The sequence below is a fragment of the Panthera uncia genome (genome assembly GCF_023721935.1).
Source record: "Panthera uncia isolate 11264 chromosome A3 unlocalized genomic scaffold, Puncia_PCG_1.0 HiC_scaffold_11, whole genome shotgun sequence".
Taxonomy (NCBI): Eukaryota; Metazoa; Chordata; class Mammalia; order Carnivora; family Felidae; genus Panthera; species Panthera uncia.
Genome location: NW_026057578.1, coordinates 21,167,199 through 21,186,179, shown reverse-complemented (window position 1 = coordinate 21,186,179; position 18,981 = coordinate 21,167,199). Strand labels below are relative to the sequence as shown.

Sequence of the window (18,981 nt, the reverse complement as noted above, 5' to 3'; positions counted from 1 at the left end):
GATGCATTGAAGAGATTGAGTCTAGCACTTGTAGAACGTTTTTTACCCAAAATATATTCATTTATTGAACTCATTTCTTGAATATGGTGTTTTCCTTGGTTTGACTAAGTTGTCTCATTAGTTTATGGTCAGAAAACAAAGCTAAAGAGTTTGTGGAAACTTTCCAGTAACACAACCTTAATAGCAAGATATTAGTTGCTTATGCCTTCATTTTTCCTCCCTTCTTTCCTTCTTCTAGATGTCTAGAGGTCTAGTTTACTAAAAATAGTAGTCATTACTATAACAATAGAGATAATTATTAGTGTGAAAAGTAGATGTTTGCTCTGGCTATATCATATTAAATCTCTTCTGTTTGTTTTGTGAACGAGAGGACTAGAGCATAGAGCACACGTGTAGCTAATATCACAGAAAATACATTTGATTAGAACTTTTATAAATCATTTTTAGTTATTTAAAAACAAACTGCTTCCTGTAGACCCAAGTTGGGTGCCCAGGAGGAGCAAAGAAAAACCGTTTTTCACTAGAATATTAGCAGACGTATAAAAAAAAATCTTTGCGAAAGGAAATTGGGAAGACCAAAAAGGAGACCGACTGGTTAAACAAAATTGTTGTAGGTCTAAAGTGTGAGCGAAAGGCCTTAAATGTGTAAATGGCTCCAGCATTTCAGGAAAGATTTGACAGGTTTGAAGGCATAAAATGAGAAATCCAAAAGAAGCAAATGACATCTAGTTTTCTAGAGGTGGGAAAAAGATTTTTGTTTGCCAGCTCCGTGGCTGGCTCTTTTAATGAACATGGGCACTGAAGAAGCAGAATGTGATACAATCTTGAAACAATCCTGAATCCTTGTAACAGAGTAAACTTAGAAAAGACTGCCAGAAAAGCTATCTGAGATAGGAGCCAGGCATTTTCTTGTTTTGAGGAGGATGTAGTTCAGTTTCTTAGGCCGTAGCTCTACTGTATTACTTAGCTTTTGGAGCCCAAGTTTCCTAACTGATTAGAAAGGGCCAACAGACCTGTCTCGCTGAAGTTGTTGTGGGGCTGAAGTACACCAGTCTGTTCGAAGGTACGTAGTCTGATGCCCGGTCCCCAGTCTTTGTTCGTTCGCGGGTATATGTTAAATCAGAAACTATGTGACAAGAGGGACCATTTGTTTTTTATTTGCTGTATCCTGGGCACCTGGTAAACGGTCTGGCACAGAGCCGCCAGGTTGCATAGTTTTAGGGAATACCATTTATGTAGCCTTGATGGGATTGGTGTCCCGGAGCTGGGCAACATTGTGGTCTGCCCTGGTACAGGGAGGATTCAGTAAATCTTTGTCGAATGAATTAATTAGGGTATAGGAAATTGACTAAAATAATTTCCTATAAGGATAGTAAACATAACACTTTCTATTTAAAAATGTCTTGGCAGATTCTGTGGCATTATGCGGAAAGTAAACCTGGTCCTTTTTTTTTTTTTTTCTTTTCCCTTTCCTTTTTCCTTTTTTTTCTTTTCTTTTTTTTTTTTTTTTTTGCATTCTTCTAGTATAGTGTCCTTCTTGGGTATTAGGTTCAGGGTCCCCATGTTTCCAAGCCCCTTCCACCATTTTTGGAACAGACGAGTCCGCTTCTCCACTTCAATCCTGACGTGCCTTACCTGTAGTAAGAAGTACTCGGTCTGGTTTTCGTTGCCCAGTTGATGAACAAAGATAGGGGACCCATTAATATCGACCGAAATTGATTAAAAGAATCTCTTTATGGTAATTTCCTACTTCCTCACTCCACCCCCTCAGCACCCCCTGCCCCCCAAAAAACCCTCAAAACCAAACCTCTCAAGTCAGAGGAAGCTACCAAGCTCCTAGGTTAGATTTAATTTGAATAGTAGTTTAATTAGCTAGACTTTGAACTTTTTTCCACACAAGGCCTTCTTATTGTCTTCTCAGTTTGGAGATAGCTGTGCACTCTGTTTTTCATTCAACGTATATTGGAGTGCCTTCTGTGTGCCAAGTACCGATGCAGACACTAGAGAAGCCGCAGTGAACAAGGCAGGCAAGGACAAATAAATGAACAAGATGCTTTCAGAGAGTGATGATATGGACATAATGAGATAGAATGACATTCTGGAGTGGCATCCCTTCTAGTGTGTTCATGGAAGAGCTCTTCTAAGGAAATGGGATTTGAGGTAATCATCCATGAAGTAGGAGCAAACAGCTGCTGAAAAGAACCTAAGGTAGGAGTAATCTTGGCGTGTTAAGAGGATCAGGATGAAGGCCAGTGTGGTTAGAGCAACTGCGTTGAGAAAGGGAAAAGTGGCATCCAGATAAGATCAGAGGGGCAGGCAGGTTCCCGTCACGTAAGTCTTGTAAGCCTTGGGAGAGAGGATTTTGTTCTGACGGGATGTCAGTGACGGAGTCTCAAGCAGGAGAATGATGTATTCCATCACATCGTTAAAAGGTCTCTCTGGTTTGGTGTGGAGAATGGGTTATAAAGGCCAAGGGAGGGGCAGGGATGTGAGGATGAAGGATATTGCTCTACTACAGGCTAGAGGTGGCAATGGCCAGGACTCAGAAGCAGTGAGAAGATAGTAATAGCTTCTAGTTTATCCAGTGTTTACTTTGTGGATGTATTTGACTGCCCCCCCCCCCCCCCCGTAAAACCTCCCACGATTTGTGGGAGCTGGTAGTAAAGGAAAAGAGAAATCCGATTATTTCTAGGTTTTTGACATGGCTAAGTAGATGGCTGATGGTGCTGTTTACTGAGATGGAGTTTGGGGCAAAGATATGGTAGAGGAAGTCAGAAGGTTTGTTTTGGCCATGTTAAGTTTGAGATGGCTAGTAGATATTCCAAGGAGTGATGCCAGATAGGCAGATGGATGAAATAGTCTGAAGCTGAGGAGGAAATTAACTTCTGGAGACATACATTTGAGGTTATCACCATATACATATTTATTTACTGTTGTGTCATGGATCCCCACGGATACTCCGGGATTGGAGACTTGCTAGGAGGACTCGTAGCACTCCGCGTATAGTCTTGCTTACAGCTGTGATTTATTACATTGCAAGTATACAAAGCAAAATCAGCAAAGGAAAAGGTGCACGGGACACAGTCCAGGGGAAACCAGGTATAAGCTTCCAAGAGTCCTCTCACAGCGGGGTCACGCAAAACATACTGAATTCCTCCATCTTTGAATTGCCACAACACGTGTCAAGTGTTGTGTACCTGGGAAGCTCATTAGAGACTCAGCGCCTAGGGTTTTTATTGGCGTTAGCCACAGATACTCTCTGCCAAAATTCCAGACTCCCAGAAAGAAAGCAGGTTTTCAGCATAAATTACATTGTTTGCACAAACAGTTTAGGCACAGTAAACTACCCTGATTATCAGTTAGGAAATTGCAAGAACGCTTCAGAAACCCAAGTTTCCAGGTGACAGCCAAGGGCCAGCCTGGTGAGCAGGCCTTTTCTAAGGGTAACGGTCTCAGGCTTGCTATGCTAATTCTTTTCTGAGCTATTGGCAGTGGAACATTTCTGCTCCGGTTTCACATGAGGCTCTGTTGGAAGTGCTGAGGATATTTAGAAAGAATTCCTGCCTTTAGTAGGCCTATTACAGTGCTACTGTGCCTGGCACAAGACGGGAACACACAGATTATGGCGAGTATACCAAGGAAGTGCCAGAAGAAGAAAAGGCCCCAAGCTGACTTGGCAAGGCCTCAGCTGACATTTCAAGCAACAATTCTGTGTATAATACACAGTTTGCACTTTTCAGATCAGTTTTGCAGTGATTGGATTTATAATCGGAATTGAAATGCATACTAATTTGTGTTTAACATAAGTTACATATGTATTTAGTAATCATTTTCCACTTATTCATTGATTAATGGCAAGGACTTTTTGGTGTCTTTTTCACTTAAAGATTTCTCAGTTTAGGATGGAGTTAGTGCAACCTGGAAAGATAGTTCTGTCTGATATAAAACTACTTTATTGCTTTAGTTGTACCTCATTCCAAGTGCTAACGGGATTTCAAGTTCACTTGAGCTGCTTACGGCAAAACCTCATGAGTAAAAAGATTTCTTGACTGTTGTATCTGGAGCTTTGAAACTTAGCGGGCAAAGTCTTCATTTACTACATTGCTTCAGGAATTAGCCTATCCTGGTTAATTACATTCACCAGTTTAACTAGAGCCCCCTTTTGGCTTTCGCCTTTAGTGGTAAAAGCCTTTTAAAAATGACTTGGTTATTACAGGTTTGTGTATCAGTTTCCATTGCATATAGTGTCGTGGTCGAAGCTGGACCGCGAGTCATTCTTAGTCTAAATGGAGTCCCAAATATTTAGTCTGCATTGTGGTCCCCTGGCTCCTTAACTAAATCCTTGATAAGAATTTGTCATGATAGGTTTCTCTTTTAAGTGAACAGAGAATTTGCAGAGAACAGATTGTGTGTTAAAATTATCAGCCAGTTAATTAAGTTCCGATTAGTTGTGATTTGGTTATACTAGTTATTTTATTTTCTAAACCATACATTTGACCTCATCAGTGATTTCTCATTGCCTTCAGGATAAAGGCCACATACTTAATATGACATTCGGGGCCCTCGTAATCTAATTCCACTCTCTTCTTCCAGATTCTTCTGCTCCATGTACTCCTTATATACTTAAGTCATCTTATATGTTACCCACAACTTCTCCCTCTTCACCTTGTTCTGCTTTCGAGGAGATGGCATGAGCAAAGGCATGTGGGCAAGAGGGAGCAAGTTCTGAATAGAAGATACGTATGGTTGAGTGCTGCTAGAATGCGAAGCCCACGTTGGGGTCTGGAAAGGGAAGGGGCCAATGGGTCAGGCCCTGGGCCTTGTTCTTTGTATTCCAAGCACAGTGTTTCCTAAACCTCATTGAAGGCCCAGAGGAGTTGTTTAGCTGGTGTCTGACCCGGTGGCTTTGTTGTGGGAAAATGGCTGCTGAAAGGTAACTATTTGTATGGCCTACTGAAATCTATCTAAAAATTTTCAAAAAAAAAAAGATTACAATTAGACAGATATTGTGCCTGTTCTAGGGTGGGTAGCAGTGGGGGTCTGAGAAGACAAATCGCTTGGCCCTGTGGAAGTTACATCCAAATGGACAGAATATAAACAAGTCAGCTCTATAGCTTATCAGAAGCTAGGTTAATGGAGTAGGGAGAATAATTATTTTTAACTTTTTATGTTTATTCATTTTTTGAGAGAGAAACCGAGCATGAGTGGGGGAGGGGCAGAGAGAGAGAGGGAGACGCAGAATCCAAAGCAGCCTCCAGGCTCCGAGCTGTCAGCACAGAGCCTGACCCTGGGCTCCAGCCCACGAATTGTAAGATCATGACCTGAGCCCAAGTTGGACGCTTAACCGACTGAGCCACCCAGGTGCTCGGGGAGCATGACTTTAAATAGGGAGATTAGGAAAGGATACCTGAGCCATGCCACCATGTAGGGAAATGGGGTTCCAGGCAAAGTGAACTTTAAGTGCAAAAGCCCTGAGGCGACAAGAATGCCAGGGTAGCTGTTGGCGAGCGAAGGAGGGAGAGAGAGTAGGTGAGGTCAGAGAAATAATAAGCTCTGCTGAGAATGGCTTTGTAGGCTTTTTAAGAACTTGCGGTTTTATTCTGAGGGAAAAACCATTGGCAGTTTTGAGCAAAAGACTGACGTAATCTTCTCTGAGGCCAGAGCTAGAAGTTTTAAAGCTTGAGGTGAGCTTGTAGGAGGACAAGCGTGGAAGCAGGGAGACCAGTCATCTGGCAAGCGATGATAGTGGCTTGGACCAGGTGGACAGCAGAGGAAGAAGTGAGAAGTCATTTGTTTCCAGATGTATGCTGAAGGTGGAATAAAAGTGTTTTTGTCACAGATATCAGCTAATTAGGTCTTATCTCTAAGTTTTATAAACTATCGTTGAAAATTGTTTCCTTTTTTTCCCCCTTCACTTCACCTCTGACTAAAAAAAAAAGTTTGAGCAAAAACAATTTTGTAAGAACCCTGATACAGTACTTTGGCCCTGATTCAGTGAAATTTGCCACTAATATTTCATAAATAATGCATTCTGACCAGATCAAGCTGAGCCCTCACGTTATGTTGACTGTTAACGTAAGTTTTAGAAGAGTGCTGTCGGGGCTGAGGGTGGATGAAGTTCCCATCTCTGTTGAATTCGGTATGATTTCTTCTTGAAGTTCATGTTAAAGACACTGGCTTAGAAACTAAGATGTCAGCTTATCCCTTCTTGTTGAAAGTCACTCAGGGTAAGATCACGGACATCCAGACAGCGTTACCAACCAGAACAATTCATAGTAACACTGTGGATGGTGAGGAATTTGTTTTCCTTTCAGAAAGTCTTCCCATTCTCTTCCACTTGCTGTCTGACATTTTCTGGTAAGCAGCTGTTGCACGGGGAGTGCTAGTTACAGTCATCTCGCAGGCAGGGTGTGAGTTACAGTTATCTCTTTGAAAATACTGTTTCAAGAGTGTAATACATCAGAAAAAAAACCGTGCAGCTTCTTTCAGACATAAATTACAGAGGGCTATATTCTCAGTGTGTTCTAAGATTATCCATTAGACACCTTTGTGTGAATGAGGACTATGACCTGACCCAGAATTAAAATAAGTATGCAGTAGTTCATTTAAGTGGAGATCGGTCTTGGCATATACGTGTGTATGATTCTATTTATACGTATAGAGGTGTTGCTGTGTTAGCTTTGATGAGTGGTGGCGAATTTATTCCCCATTGTAAATGTTTTATTTTTTTAAATCATTTTTTCTCTATCCTTTAAGGTTTTGACCCTTTAGGTTTGTTTTCCAGCAGAATGTCTGGCACTACGTTTCTATTAATATCTTCCTGAAAAGCAAGTGGTCACAATTGAAATGATCAATTTTTGATAATTGTCTGTAAAAACCCGCTATTGGCTTGTTGCCCTATTTACCCCATCTTTAAAAGGAGATCAAGGACACAGATTACTTCTATAACATAATCCCTCTGTCTTTTCTGTGCACCAAGGAAGAATGTAGTTCTGGTCAAATTTTGGGTATCTGTTCATCACGATATGTATCTCACTCGTCCTTCTGTTTTTAAATATGCCAATCATTTAGTCAGTTTTTGTTGTTTTTAAAGTAGATCTGTCCTAATAAAAGCAAAACATCTTAAGCTTATATATATCTTTTCATCTTTTCTGGGCAGAGAGGCAGATGAAGGCTGTAAAAAACCTTTAGAAAGATTGCTGAACATCTGGCAAGAAAGAAGTGTGTATGGCGGCGAGTTCATACAGCAGCTGAAGCTGTCTATGGAGGACTCCAAGAGCCCTCCCCCCAAAGGTAGAAACATCACCACATGTTTACAGCTCTTGGTCTTTGCCTACTTTCGAATCACATATGAAAAGCTGCAGTGGGGGTTGCTGTGAACCACCAGCGATTGTATGATTCTTCAGAGAGATGCTCATAAATGATGGTGAGAATTTATGTAGTGCTTGCAGCGTGTAAGCCTGGTTCTAGTATTCATGCTATTCATCATCTCACACCCTTAACTTTGCCGTGTATCCTCCTTGGCTCTCTCCTGCCTTGCAGAGACTTTTCCTTGCACAAGGGAAAGGAAAACAATGCTGTTTAGTTGTGGGGAACTAGGAAACTCCCCGGACTGAAGTTTTGTCCTAGCCCTGCCACTGACCCCTACAGGGTCTGATATGTCCCTTGGCCCTCTCAGAACTTGGCTTCATTAAATATTGGTGTGGTTTGGAAACATACTTTTGATGTTTGTCAGTTTGCAGCCTACAGTTGACTTTGGTCTTCACTGAACCCAGGATACCCTCCAGAAGTGTGTACACATAAGTGTGTGAACCTCACACACTCTTAAGAGCTTACGTTAAAGAGGAGTAAGATCAAACATTATGTGGTTCTTGGGTTCATGGTTAGTTGCGGTTTACTTTGAAATGGCACGACATGTTTCTGGGCTACAGACCTGAGCTGACTGTACATGAACTCATCGCCTGGACGAATAAGTCTAAGGGCTAACATAATACTTAGGACCCTTTATAGTCTAAAATTAGTTTACTTTCCCAGATTCTGCTGCCATTGCCTCACACACACCATAGTCTTTGGCCATACCCATTTCCCTTCTGGATGTTCTCTTGGTACCTCTTCCTTTGCGTCCGGTGTTACCTCTGCCTGAAATGTCCTCTGTCCCTTTCACTGTGTGGTGAACTCATTCTTCAAGAATGCTATTCTCATTTTGACATCTTCCCTACCTTGTCTGGGCACATGTAACCATTCCCTCCATGTTCCTCTGGTACTTTGTACATGCCTCTGCTGTGGCCTTTAACCGTGGTTAGTTGACGTGTCAATATCATTCATTCAGCCCCCCTTTATTGTATACCTTTTATGATCTCTCCCAGGTCTGAGTTTCTATGCATTTCAAGGTAGAACAACTTTCCTGTAAAACTACCAAGTTAGAGGCTTTGTGAGAATGACATAAGTGCTTTCAGACTGCAGGTCGTCGTCGTTTTACTTAAAGGTGATGGAAAACAATTTTGAGGTCACTCTGGTGGAAGCTTCTGAAAAGTAGGGTATTTCCTACTTTGGATTCTGGTAGTGTTTGTATCGTGTCTTTTGGAGGTGTTCTGCACAGCGTTGGGGAATTACTCAGCATTCTTTACTCTTAAATTTCCTTGGTAAGCAGTGCTGAGTTTTTAGAACACCTTTGGGCAAGGAGGAGAGCTCTGCGAGACAACGTTGGAAACTAAGAGTTGAGTTCCAATTCAACAAGCGTTTGCCAGACGTGTGCTTTGAGTAAACGTCTATGCTAGATGCTGTAGGACTGAGCAGAGGAGCGAGAAATAGGTTTGCGCTCAGGGAGCAGCCAGGCGAATTGGCGAGTTTATGGTAGTGGTACATTTGAAAACAGCTCCTTTGGGTCTCTGATTTCTTTGAGCATCTAGACGTTAACAGCGGTCGAAGCAGTACTCTGTGTGGAGGACAGTGGTGATCTGAAGGTAATTTCTCTTTCTCTGTGCTATAAACATGGAAGCACACAGCTAAAGGTTCCAACATATGTGTTAGGTCTTGTGTTGTCTTTGGACCTGAGTTACCAAAATATTTTACCTCAGTCCTTTCAAAATATTGATAAGTCCTCCAGAAGTTTATTTCAGAATTCAAATTGTCCTTTTGTATTTTCAGCTTTGATTCATGATATTTCTTTGTCTGGAGACAATTCTAGAGTTTAGAGCTTAGGAATTTTGTTTTAGAACTGGAAGTTTCTTGGGTTTATATACCCGTCTCCCCAGGTGTTCTAAAGTTGTCTCTCTGTTCGTGGGAATACTCAAGCTGTCGCTCGACTACGTGGAATTTCATTTACTTAAGTCACACGTGAATCACACAGTATCCTACGGTTGTAGAAGGATTTAGAAAAGAAGTTGGTAAGTGGAAAATTCATGTTTAGGTCTATACGACTTTAAAGCCTGTTTTCTTAAAACACATGGATTCAGTAGACTTAAATTAGGATATGAGTTTATTATGAGTACGTCACCCAACTTTCCTGGACCTTAATATAGTTAATTTAGCTCTTCAGAGCAAGGATTTGAAACCAGACTTCCAGAGTATGGATCCCAGCTCTGTTACTTCCGACCTCTGTGACCTGGTGCGTAGCATTTGACTTCTTGAGCTTTGGGTTCTTCACTGTACCATGTGTCTGTTAGTATTAATACCCCATAGTGTTGTTGTGAGGGTTATTTGAGATAACGGAGGTGAGATGTTATTAACAAAGTGGCGATATGACTTTTATTTGATTGAGGTTTTAATATCTAATGTTCTAAGTTTCTCAGTATGAGCCAGTGGCAAACACAGGAAGAGGCTTAGTATTTTCAGTCCCCCAGATTTTGTGCAAGACCAGAAGGCATAGTGGTTAAGAGCACGAGCTCCAGGCCCAGCGTCCCCAGGTGTTCAGGTCTGGACCTGGGCACTTAGTTCGATTAGACGGTACTGATGAGTGCTTTCAGGATGGTACCTCCAGCAGCAGACCTTTGCTTTGGATCTTTCTGTGAGTAAAGTTTGATATGCTTCTTTTAAAAGTTGCCTTTATTTTGCAGGGAGAGAACAAAGAATGAGGGAGCTGTTGTAAACAATATTTCCTGATTCTTTTTCATTCTAAAAGTAACATAAGATCTGTGGGTTTGGGGTTTTTTCTGCTTGTTTTTTAATCCCAGAAAATTTCAGGTGGATTGTCTGGAAGACCTAGCTTTACAGGTAGATGACTGCATTTCGTAAAATGATTTGGGGGCTTTCAGGCTTTTTGCCTTAAAATTAGTTTCATAGTCTGCTATAGTGTGTGAAATTCTATCACAGTCAGGTCTCCAAGAGACACATTATAAATGCTTAGGTAACCAGGATTACTTGAATGTTAGCCAAGTACAAGGCCCCTAGAGACACAGGGACAGGTTGGAGAATAGAATAGAATAGACGGTATACGATATGAGGACAGGCAGATTGGAGCCATCCGTAGTGTTTGCCCTGCCTGCAACAGAGTGGTTGAATAAGTCCAAAGTGAAGTGTAAATACTGTGGTCGGAAGCTGAATTGATAGTGGGAGGGTATGTTGTTGACTGACAGATTTCCTAGGCTGTTTTTAATAGCTGCCTGGCTGGCTTGAGAATCCCAGGCGTCGTAACTGCTGTCTTTGTACAGATGAATCAGGGCAGAGTTACCAGAGCAGGCTGTCCTGTTAGTGTAAATGGAAGCAATATAGTCATTTCTGGCACAGCACTAACATCTTCCAAGCTCTGTGCCGCCTCTGCTTTCAAGAGGTTTCCAGCTTGGGTCTGTTGACACTTTCCTAGGTATTATAGGAATGTAAAGAAATAAGATGCTTAATGTTTCTATCAGAGAGATAAGGCCCGTGCCTGCCAGTGGCCATTCAAAGTAGCAGGGGCCAAGTGCTGTGGACGTAGAGGGAGATGATGGTTCGTGCGGTTACCACTAGTAGGCATTGATTACTGTCACATCGTTAGAGGCCATTACAGGGTTTTGAGCAGAGAGAGAGGTGCAGTGGGTGATTTCATTTCATAAGAGTATAGTCTGAGTTGAAAAAAGGAGTGACTAGATGCAGGGAGACCAGTTGGGACAGTGGTCTGGACCAGGCATGGAGAAGGCCACATTACTGATAAGAGGCAATGGGAAGGAACAGACAGGAGAGATCTGTAAGGTACCTCTCAGAAGCATAGACTCTGCTGGAAGTTAGAGCTTCGGGAGAGATCTTGGTGGTCTCCAAGGTGATGTACTTGGAAGATGGGGCCAGTGGAAGTGTTCATAGTGTGAGTAGGTAGGTAGCTCAGGAAAGGAGGAGGCTTAGGGAGGAAGTCATGATAATGCATTTCCAATAGGTCCTCCAAGTGGAAAGAGGAGAGAACTGAAGTAGGATGACGTGGTTTTTTCTTATTACACCCTCTTCCACCGGGAGGACAAAGGACAGAAATGGGCCTGTGATTTTCATTAGTTTGATTTCAGTCTTGTAATGCCATGAGCGAGTGGCAGCATGAAGTGGTAGAAAGCACTCCAGTTTCGGAGGCAGGTGACTTTGGCCACAGGGCCCAAACGAGGTGGGTTGAAAGCAAAGACATAGATCTATCTAAGGCTTTCCAGTGCCCAAATTCAGTGATTCTGAATGTCCGGAGATACTAAATGGTGTGTGGCTTTTATATATAATAACTTCTGTATGGAAGTTTGAAAACTGAAAGATTCAAGTTTTGTAATTTTTCTACCGTTCTTAGCGTATTTAACAATTATTTAATCGAGCACTGTTCTAGGTGCTTGGAAGTGAACCAAAAAATATTTAAAAAATTGTTTTGCTCATGTGCTTATTTTTTATTGGTGACTCCTGACTCAGGGGCCTCTTTGATGCTGTGGGGGCCAAGTGTCTACTTGGGTCATACTCTACGCTGCATATTAATTAGCAGCTAGTGTGTGCTTAGTACTGTTAGATACTTCATATGCAAATCGTATACCATTAGATTATTCTACAAATATAGCTGTCCTTATTTTGCATAGTGCAGGACTATAAAAATGACCACGTGAGCTGAAACCATGCAAAAATGATCTTAATGGGAAAAATTATGATCGTTCTATGACTGTTAAGAATTCTTTGTCAGAGAATTGAAAACTCACTGTTCATTACAAATCTATAGGGAAACAGAAAAGATAGTAACAGTCATGGTTGCCTAGCATGCTGTCACATAAAACGTTAGAAACATTGAGAATTAAAGTGTTTTACTTCTTTGTAATGAGCTTAACAAGAGGGGTTTGTGCAGAGCTTGCCTTCCTGTGTCATCTGTGGTACGGAGTAAGTGTCCTAGAAGTTTGGGTCAGCTTCCGGCAGCTTAGCCTTTTGTGCCTGCCGTGTCGTGAGATAAGTTGGAGAGTTCCCGAAGCGTGAAGTGTCGTTAGCGTTGCTTCCTCTGGGACACGATCATCCTTTTCATCACAACCGCTTTCTTCATTTCTGTGGACAAGCTGCCTTTCCCCAGGTGACTCTGGCTGCGGACCTAGAGTTTCTGGAAGGGTGTGGCAACACCAGTGTCCCCTCCGCCAGCTACGTCTTCTCCAGCTCTCGTGACGTTCCACTCGCTTCCGTCATGAGCTTTAGTTTTAGTTTCTGGGCTGCTCTTTCATCTTTGTCATTTTCAGCCAGTTCCCTGTTTTGACTAATCATTTTTATAAAATGCCATGTGCATTTGATCACTGGGGGACAACACAGCTAAACACTTTGCTGGTGGTGTGTGAACTGAAAGAACAGCTGTGCAGTGACCAGCCACTGACCTTGGAAGAAGTGATGTGGTCACCAATCATGACGCATTTGTATTATTTATGCAGTGATTTGTGGACTGAAGTTAGTGAAGTTCTTCTTTATGTAATTACTCAGAGTTAATATGCCACAGTAACTGAAATTTGGACTGTGTCGTTGGGGGACTGGTGTTATTTAAACTGTGGTAGCAAATCCATGCATAATAGAATCATGCAAAGTGAGGCCTGCTTGTGTTGCAGATATTTAGTAGAACAGAGGAGCAAAGCATTAACAAAAAATAGAACCCGTGATACTGACTTGGCTTTCACATCAAGCATAGTTTGGTGAGTTAATGTGTAAGGTAGAAACAGGAACTACATCCTTCTTTCCAGGAGAAAGTGTTTGATTAGGCAAGAAGTGTACGTTATTCTGTTTATAACTCACAGAGTTCTAAGGCAGGTGCATGGCGACCTGTCATTTGACAGATGAGAGAGTGATTGTGTGCTGCTAAGGAATTTGACTGCAGTGGAAAGAGCACAGATTTTTGAAAGTCGTACATACCTTTACATGAGTTATTTAACCTCTCTGGGCCTCCATTTTCTCACCTGCAAGATGGAGAGACTACATCTTAGGGTTGCTGGAAGGACTAAATGTACAGAAGCTGTTGCAGCGCCTGGCACACGTTAGGTGTACCATTGTTTCTTTGCTTTCCAAGCCTGAACGTGTCATTTAGACTTGTGTCCCACAGATGTTTGGCATTTATTTTGTATTGTCCAGTTTGATGCAAAAGGAAAGAGTTTTGAAATGGTCATGCTTATCATAGCGTGGGTGTTTAGAGTTGCTGACACAATTTTATTGGTTGGTTTCTCTCTACTACAGGCTTCTCCTGCTGTCGAAAGTAGACCGTATCTATGAAACCTTTCCTAAGCCAAGTTGGAATAAAGTGAAGAAGCAGTTACCGTTAATTTATATGGAAAAAGTTTTGAGCATTCCCAAACTCTAAAAATAACCTCTCTTAGGCTTTTCTGATACCTTAGGCCACATCTTGCTAACAGATGCACAAAATAAATCGAGATGAAGCACAGATGCTCACAGATACAGCTCAAAGCTCTGGTGGCTTTATGTTGAAATTCTGAGTGTAGTTTCTGGAATGAACTTGGCGGGCCCCTCTGGCTGCTTGGGGTGCACACCACCTCTGTCAATGCTCCCTTCAAAACAAATGCTGACCACTATTCACTTTTTGCCTTTCTTTGCGAAAGCAAATATCCTCTCTGAATTGGTTTTGGTTAGTGAAAACGGATGCTGTTACTGTAGGTCTTTCATAAAAGCAAGCTTTAGAAAAGTGGGGAATGCCTGTTTTTATTTTCTGAAGTCCTCCTGGGAAGTATATAGTGTTCCATTTAATATGCAGTATATTCTCTACAAACCCTCCCGTATATTGGCTGGCTTTGTTATATTGTCTCATGGGTTTCTTGCCACTTCACTTCTCTTGTTAACTTTTATTTTTAAGAAACAAGCTTTTTAATGAAATGTGTTAGTTGGGGAAGTCTCGTTTTTAGACGCATGTTTTCGGTAGTATTTTCTTCAGTGAGTCAATGTGAGATGACAGACCTAAGACCATTTTTGACTCTTCAGTAATGTAGGGAACTACCACCAATTTAAAATAACTAGCGTATAGGTTAACGTTAAGCTATCTTTGGAAATGTACACCCCCTTTTGCCCTTTTTTTTGCATGTGGCCCATTGTGCATAGCATTTGACTCTTACCTACACGGGCTGTCGTGACCCAAGTTTGTGCCCTATTTCTTTCCTCTAACAGCAGAAGAGAAGAAATCCCTGAAGCGAACTTTTCAGCAGATCCAAGAGGAGGAGGATGACGACTACCCTGGAAGCTACTCTCCCCAAGATCCTTCTGCAGGACCCCTCTTGGTATGTCTGGACTCCCAGAGAGTGGGGCAGAGCGGCTTTGTGGCATGACTTCTAGTTGAAGATTATGGCCACAAGGTGGCGCTAGGGACCAATGGTACAAAATCACCAGAGGGCAGTTCCGGGGGCTCTGGGTGCAAGATCCACCCAGGGAAACTTGGCAGATAGCAGGCTTGCCTTTGTCTTCGCATGCCATGAGCCTGGATGGGTTTATGTCTTATAGAGTATTTGGACTTGGCTTTTTTTCACTCCTAGGAATTGACAGTATTCTTAAAAAGTAGATTTTTGTGAAAGGGTAGATAATGCTACAAAGACATTTGACTGTCCTCTGCCATGGCTTTTCTCCAACAGCATGGTTATTTTTTTAATAAGTAAATAACTCATTAGTTTCTAGGACAGTCTGTGCAGCAATAGCAAATTTGCTACAATATAACCTATTTAAATATTAAAACAGGCCGTTGAATTTTTAATTATATATCTGCTGTTTAGCCCTCCATATAAATTAGCTCATGAACTCTGTGTGGTTTTAATTTTTGCTGTTTATTTACTTACTTACTTACTTACTTACTTTACTTACTGTCAAAGAAAGTGAGGCTCAAAGAGACAGATTAAATAACTTGCCCAGTGTCTTAATTTGAATCTGGGTCTGACTGACCTCAGAGACTATGCTCTTGACTGAGTTACATGGCCTCTCATTTTGCCTAAAACAGCTTTACTTTATTATACATGGGTCTGGCCAAGACCCATGTAAATAGGAAGCATGTCTGATTTGTGTTATGTTAAAATGTTGACTTAGATGGTGGGTTAAGTGAAAACAGCGTTACATATCTTTCCATTTAAAAACTTCCAGAAGGACAGCCTGAATTATCAACTTGTAGGATAACTTGACTACCGTCTGCATTGTCAGTTTGTCTCCTGGGTCTTTATGGACTGGCTAACCTGTTGGTGTTCGTTGTTTTCTGATGATTTAAAAACCTCTTTTTTGATACACAGAGTATGCATTCTTGGTTTGCTCTTTTCTGTGTCTTTTTCCCCTTTGTTTGTAATTAATGAGTTTGACACATTTAATTTTGGGAGTGGCTGCCAAAATCGAAACTGTCATCTTTGTGACATTTATTTTGTAAAGCAAATCCAAGGAAGAATCGAAGTCGGCGGTGTCATTTCATTTAATCAGTCATCGCACAATTGTTCAACATCTGGTGTGTATGCCTTTGTTCTGTACTGGCGACCAAGACCGTTCTGTATTAGAAATCATACATTATTTGAAACTAAGCAGTAAGGGGGTGCCTGGGTGGCCCGGCCGGTTAAGCTTCTGACTCTTAGTTTCAGCTCAGGTCACAGTCTTGCAACTTGTGAGTTGGAGCCCTGAGCTCAGAGCCTGCTTCAGATTCTCTGTCTCCCTCGCTCTCTGCCCCTCCCCCACTCACACTCTCTGTCTCAAAAATAAATAAATGAACATTGAAACCTAGCAGTATGAACCAGACTCCATTTTTTTTCAGTTGCCGAAACCATGCTCTTTTAAAAAGTTGTGGCGGTTTTTTTGTTTTTGTTTTTTTCAGAATTATGTAGAATTTCTTTATGTTCTGTCATTGACTTAGAAAAATTAACTTTGTACATTCTCTTAGACTCCATGTCATTGACCTCAGTATAGGCTCTGGTACTAAGAACAAAGTTTTTTTAAATGTCAGGAATGATTATTTTTAGAATTGGCCTCCACCTCATTTATTTCTAGCTAATTTTCTTTAAGTCTCCTACATCTTAATGGACAGCGTTGTTTGTGTTTTCATTGTACAGACCGAGGAACTAATCAAAGCTTTGCAGGACCTGGAGAATGCTGCATCGGGGGATGCTACTGTCCGGCAGAAAATTGCTTCTTTGCCCCAAGAAGTGCAAGATGTTTCTCTCTTGGAAAAAATAACAGGTGAGAGGGTAGAGTTGGGGTGAAAGGTGAGGGAAGAGGGACATATCTCTGAGGCATCAAGCCCTAGGACATGCTTATGTTTGGAGATAACAGACGTCTGTGCGGTTTGAGTTTTGCAAAACAGCAAAGCTGTTGAAATAGTCCAAGCTTTAATAGTGATTCTAGGAACTATGCAGAAATGCAGGCCTGCCACTACCCGCAGCACTCCTAAGTCAGGTCTGTTGAAAACACAGGGCAGATTGTGTGTGTGATGTGGGGGCCAGGAGAGAAGGTATTAAACTCATGATCCTCTTACTAAAAAAAATTACGGTTGAGTGCTGTGTGATTTGTACACACTGACACACCCCGTGGATGGTAGTGCCTTTAATGCCAGGAATGCTGGGTGTGTATTGTCAGTCATGTCATTTTGCCCTCACGATGATCACCCCCGTTTCAATAGGGAGGGACAAGTAACGCTTTATGCATGGAGAATTGAAAGGAAGGAGTGAAGCATGAACTGATGTTTATAGAGTATGCTCTGTGCCAGATACTTTTTTTACTCTTGGTGATAACCTTTTGAGGTCACTGAATATCCCCATATTGCGTCAGAGGAAATTGAGGCTTTGAGAGAGTAGGTGCCTTCAAGAAGTCTATTGGTGCCGTTTTCCCCATGGCATTTGCTCACTTCATGTCTCCGTGTCCCCTTTTGGTAATTCTTGCAGTATGTCAGACTTTTTCATTATATTTGTTATGATCTGTGATCAGTGAGTAGGACTCACTGAAAGTTCAGGTGATAGCATTTTTTGGCAACAAGTATTTTTTGATTATGATGTGTGCATTTTTTTTTAACATAATGCTATTGCACACTTGGGGGGAACAGCGTAGTGTAAATGTAACGTTTGCATGCGTTGGGAAACCAAAAAATTCACTTGACTCACTTTATTGTGATACTTGCTTTATTGCAGCGGTCTGGAACTAAACCTGCAGTATCTCCCGAGCCACACCTGTATTTTAAAGGGGGTCAGGGAAAGCCTTTTTGATGAGATGACCTTTGATCAGAGGACCCCCAAGATTAGGAATCAAGCCGTGAGGCTCTCTGAGGGGAGGAAGTGCCACCCAAGCAGAGAGTATAGTCCAAGGAGAGGCCTTGAGGCTAGGAGGCTGCTTAGTTGGAGGACACAACATGGAGGCCGTCTGAATGCCACAAGCCGCGTCTCGGCTCGCGCTTCCACTTCCCCATCTCCAGCAGTTGGACCCTCTACTAGATTGAACGGTCTACTGCTCCTTCTGCCTTTTGCCAGCTTCCACTTCTCTGTGCCCTTATTCTCTTCACTTAGCATGGAGTCTTTGTAATCACTCCCTTACGTACACCCTCAATCCCTGTTTTTCTTTGTCCTCTTGCCTGTGGTCTTCTGGCAGACCCCAGCTTTTCTCCTGGTTAAATTCAACTTTTATTGTTACTATAAGGATCAACTCATTTATTCGTACTATCAGAATCAAAGTCTGTAAAAATTGGGAGCAGCTTAACATAAAGCTAGCAATGTATGTGATTTTATTTATCTGTTTTCACTGACCTAAAGGTCTCATGTCTCATAGCTTTTTTAAATTAATAAAAAATTAGTTTTGATTTTTTTTTAACGTTCATTTATTTTGAGAGAGAGAGAGAGCGAGCAGGGGAGAATCCCAAGCGGGCTCCATGCTGTCAGTGCAGAGCTAGATGCTCAGGGCTCGATCCCACAAACCGTGAGATCGTGACCTGAGCTGAAGTCAAGAGTCGGACACTTAACCGACTGAGCCACCCAGGCTCCCCTATTTTGATTTTTATCGCAGTAAAACACACCCAACAAAATTTACCACCTTAACCGTTTTCAAGGGTACACTTCAGAAGTGTTGATAAGTACATTCACACTATTGCACAGCCGATTTCCAGAACTCTCTTCATCTTGCAAAACTGAAACTTTATACTCATTTAATAACTCATTTCCTCCTTCCCTCAGCCCCTGATAACCACCATTCTGAAATCCAGCTTTTCCTCTGTTCCTTTCCTGGACCTGAACAGCTGAGTGTGGCTGGGAAAAACAAATAACACACATAGGCTGACTTTTCTTCCTACTTCGGTGGGTGATGATGCTGTTTTCTAAACCAGCCCCCTACTTGTTTGTTAGCCCTGTTCCTTCTCACTACTCAAGGATGTAGCTCCAACAGTTCTCCATTTTCTCCGTCTACTGGATCATTCTTTATGGCATAAAATCATGTACTTTTTTTCCCACGTGGAAGAGACTTTTTTCCTTGACCCAGATATTCCTACATTTCTCTGTTCTTTATAGTAAAACGTCTTAAATAGATTGCCTTTACTCATCTGCCACCATTTCCCCTCTTCCCATTCTCTGCTGACTACACTTTACTGAAACTGCT

At 41.8% G+C, this 18,981-nt stretch overlaps 1 protein-coding gene across 1 annotated transcript in view; it reads left to right on the top strand.

The window, feature by feature from the left end:
• The window catches only part of RPRD1B (regulation of nuclear pre-mRNA domain containing 1B), a 50,742-nt gene that overhangs the window by 5,870 nt on the left and 25,891 nt on the right, over positions 1-18,981 (top strand). Inside the window, exons 3-5 of the mRNA XM_049650815.1 lie at positions 7,160-7,293; positions 14,560-14,669; positions 16,461-16,587. Of these exons, the coding sequence (XP_049506772.1) occupies positions 7,160-7,293; positions 14,560-14,669; positions 16,461-16,587 (371 nt within the window). The remainder of the gene's footprint in view (positions 1-7,159; positions 7,294-14,559; positions 14,670-16,460; positions 16,588-18,981) is intronic.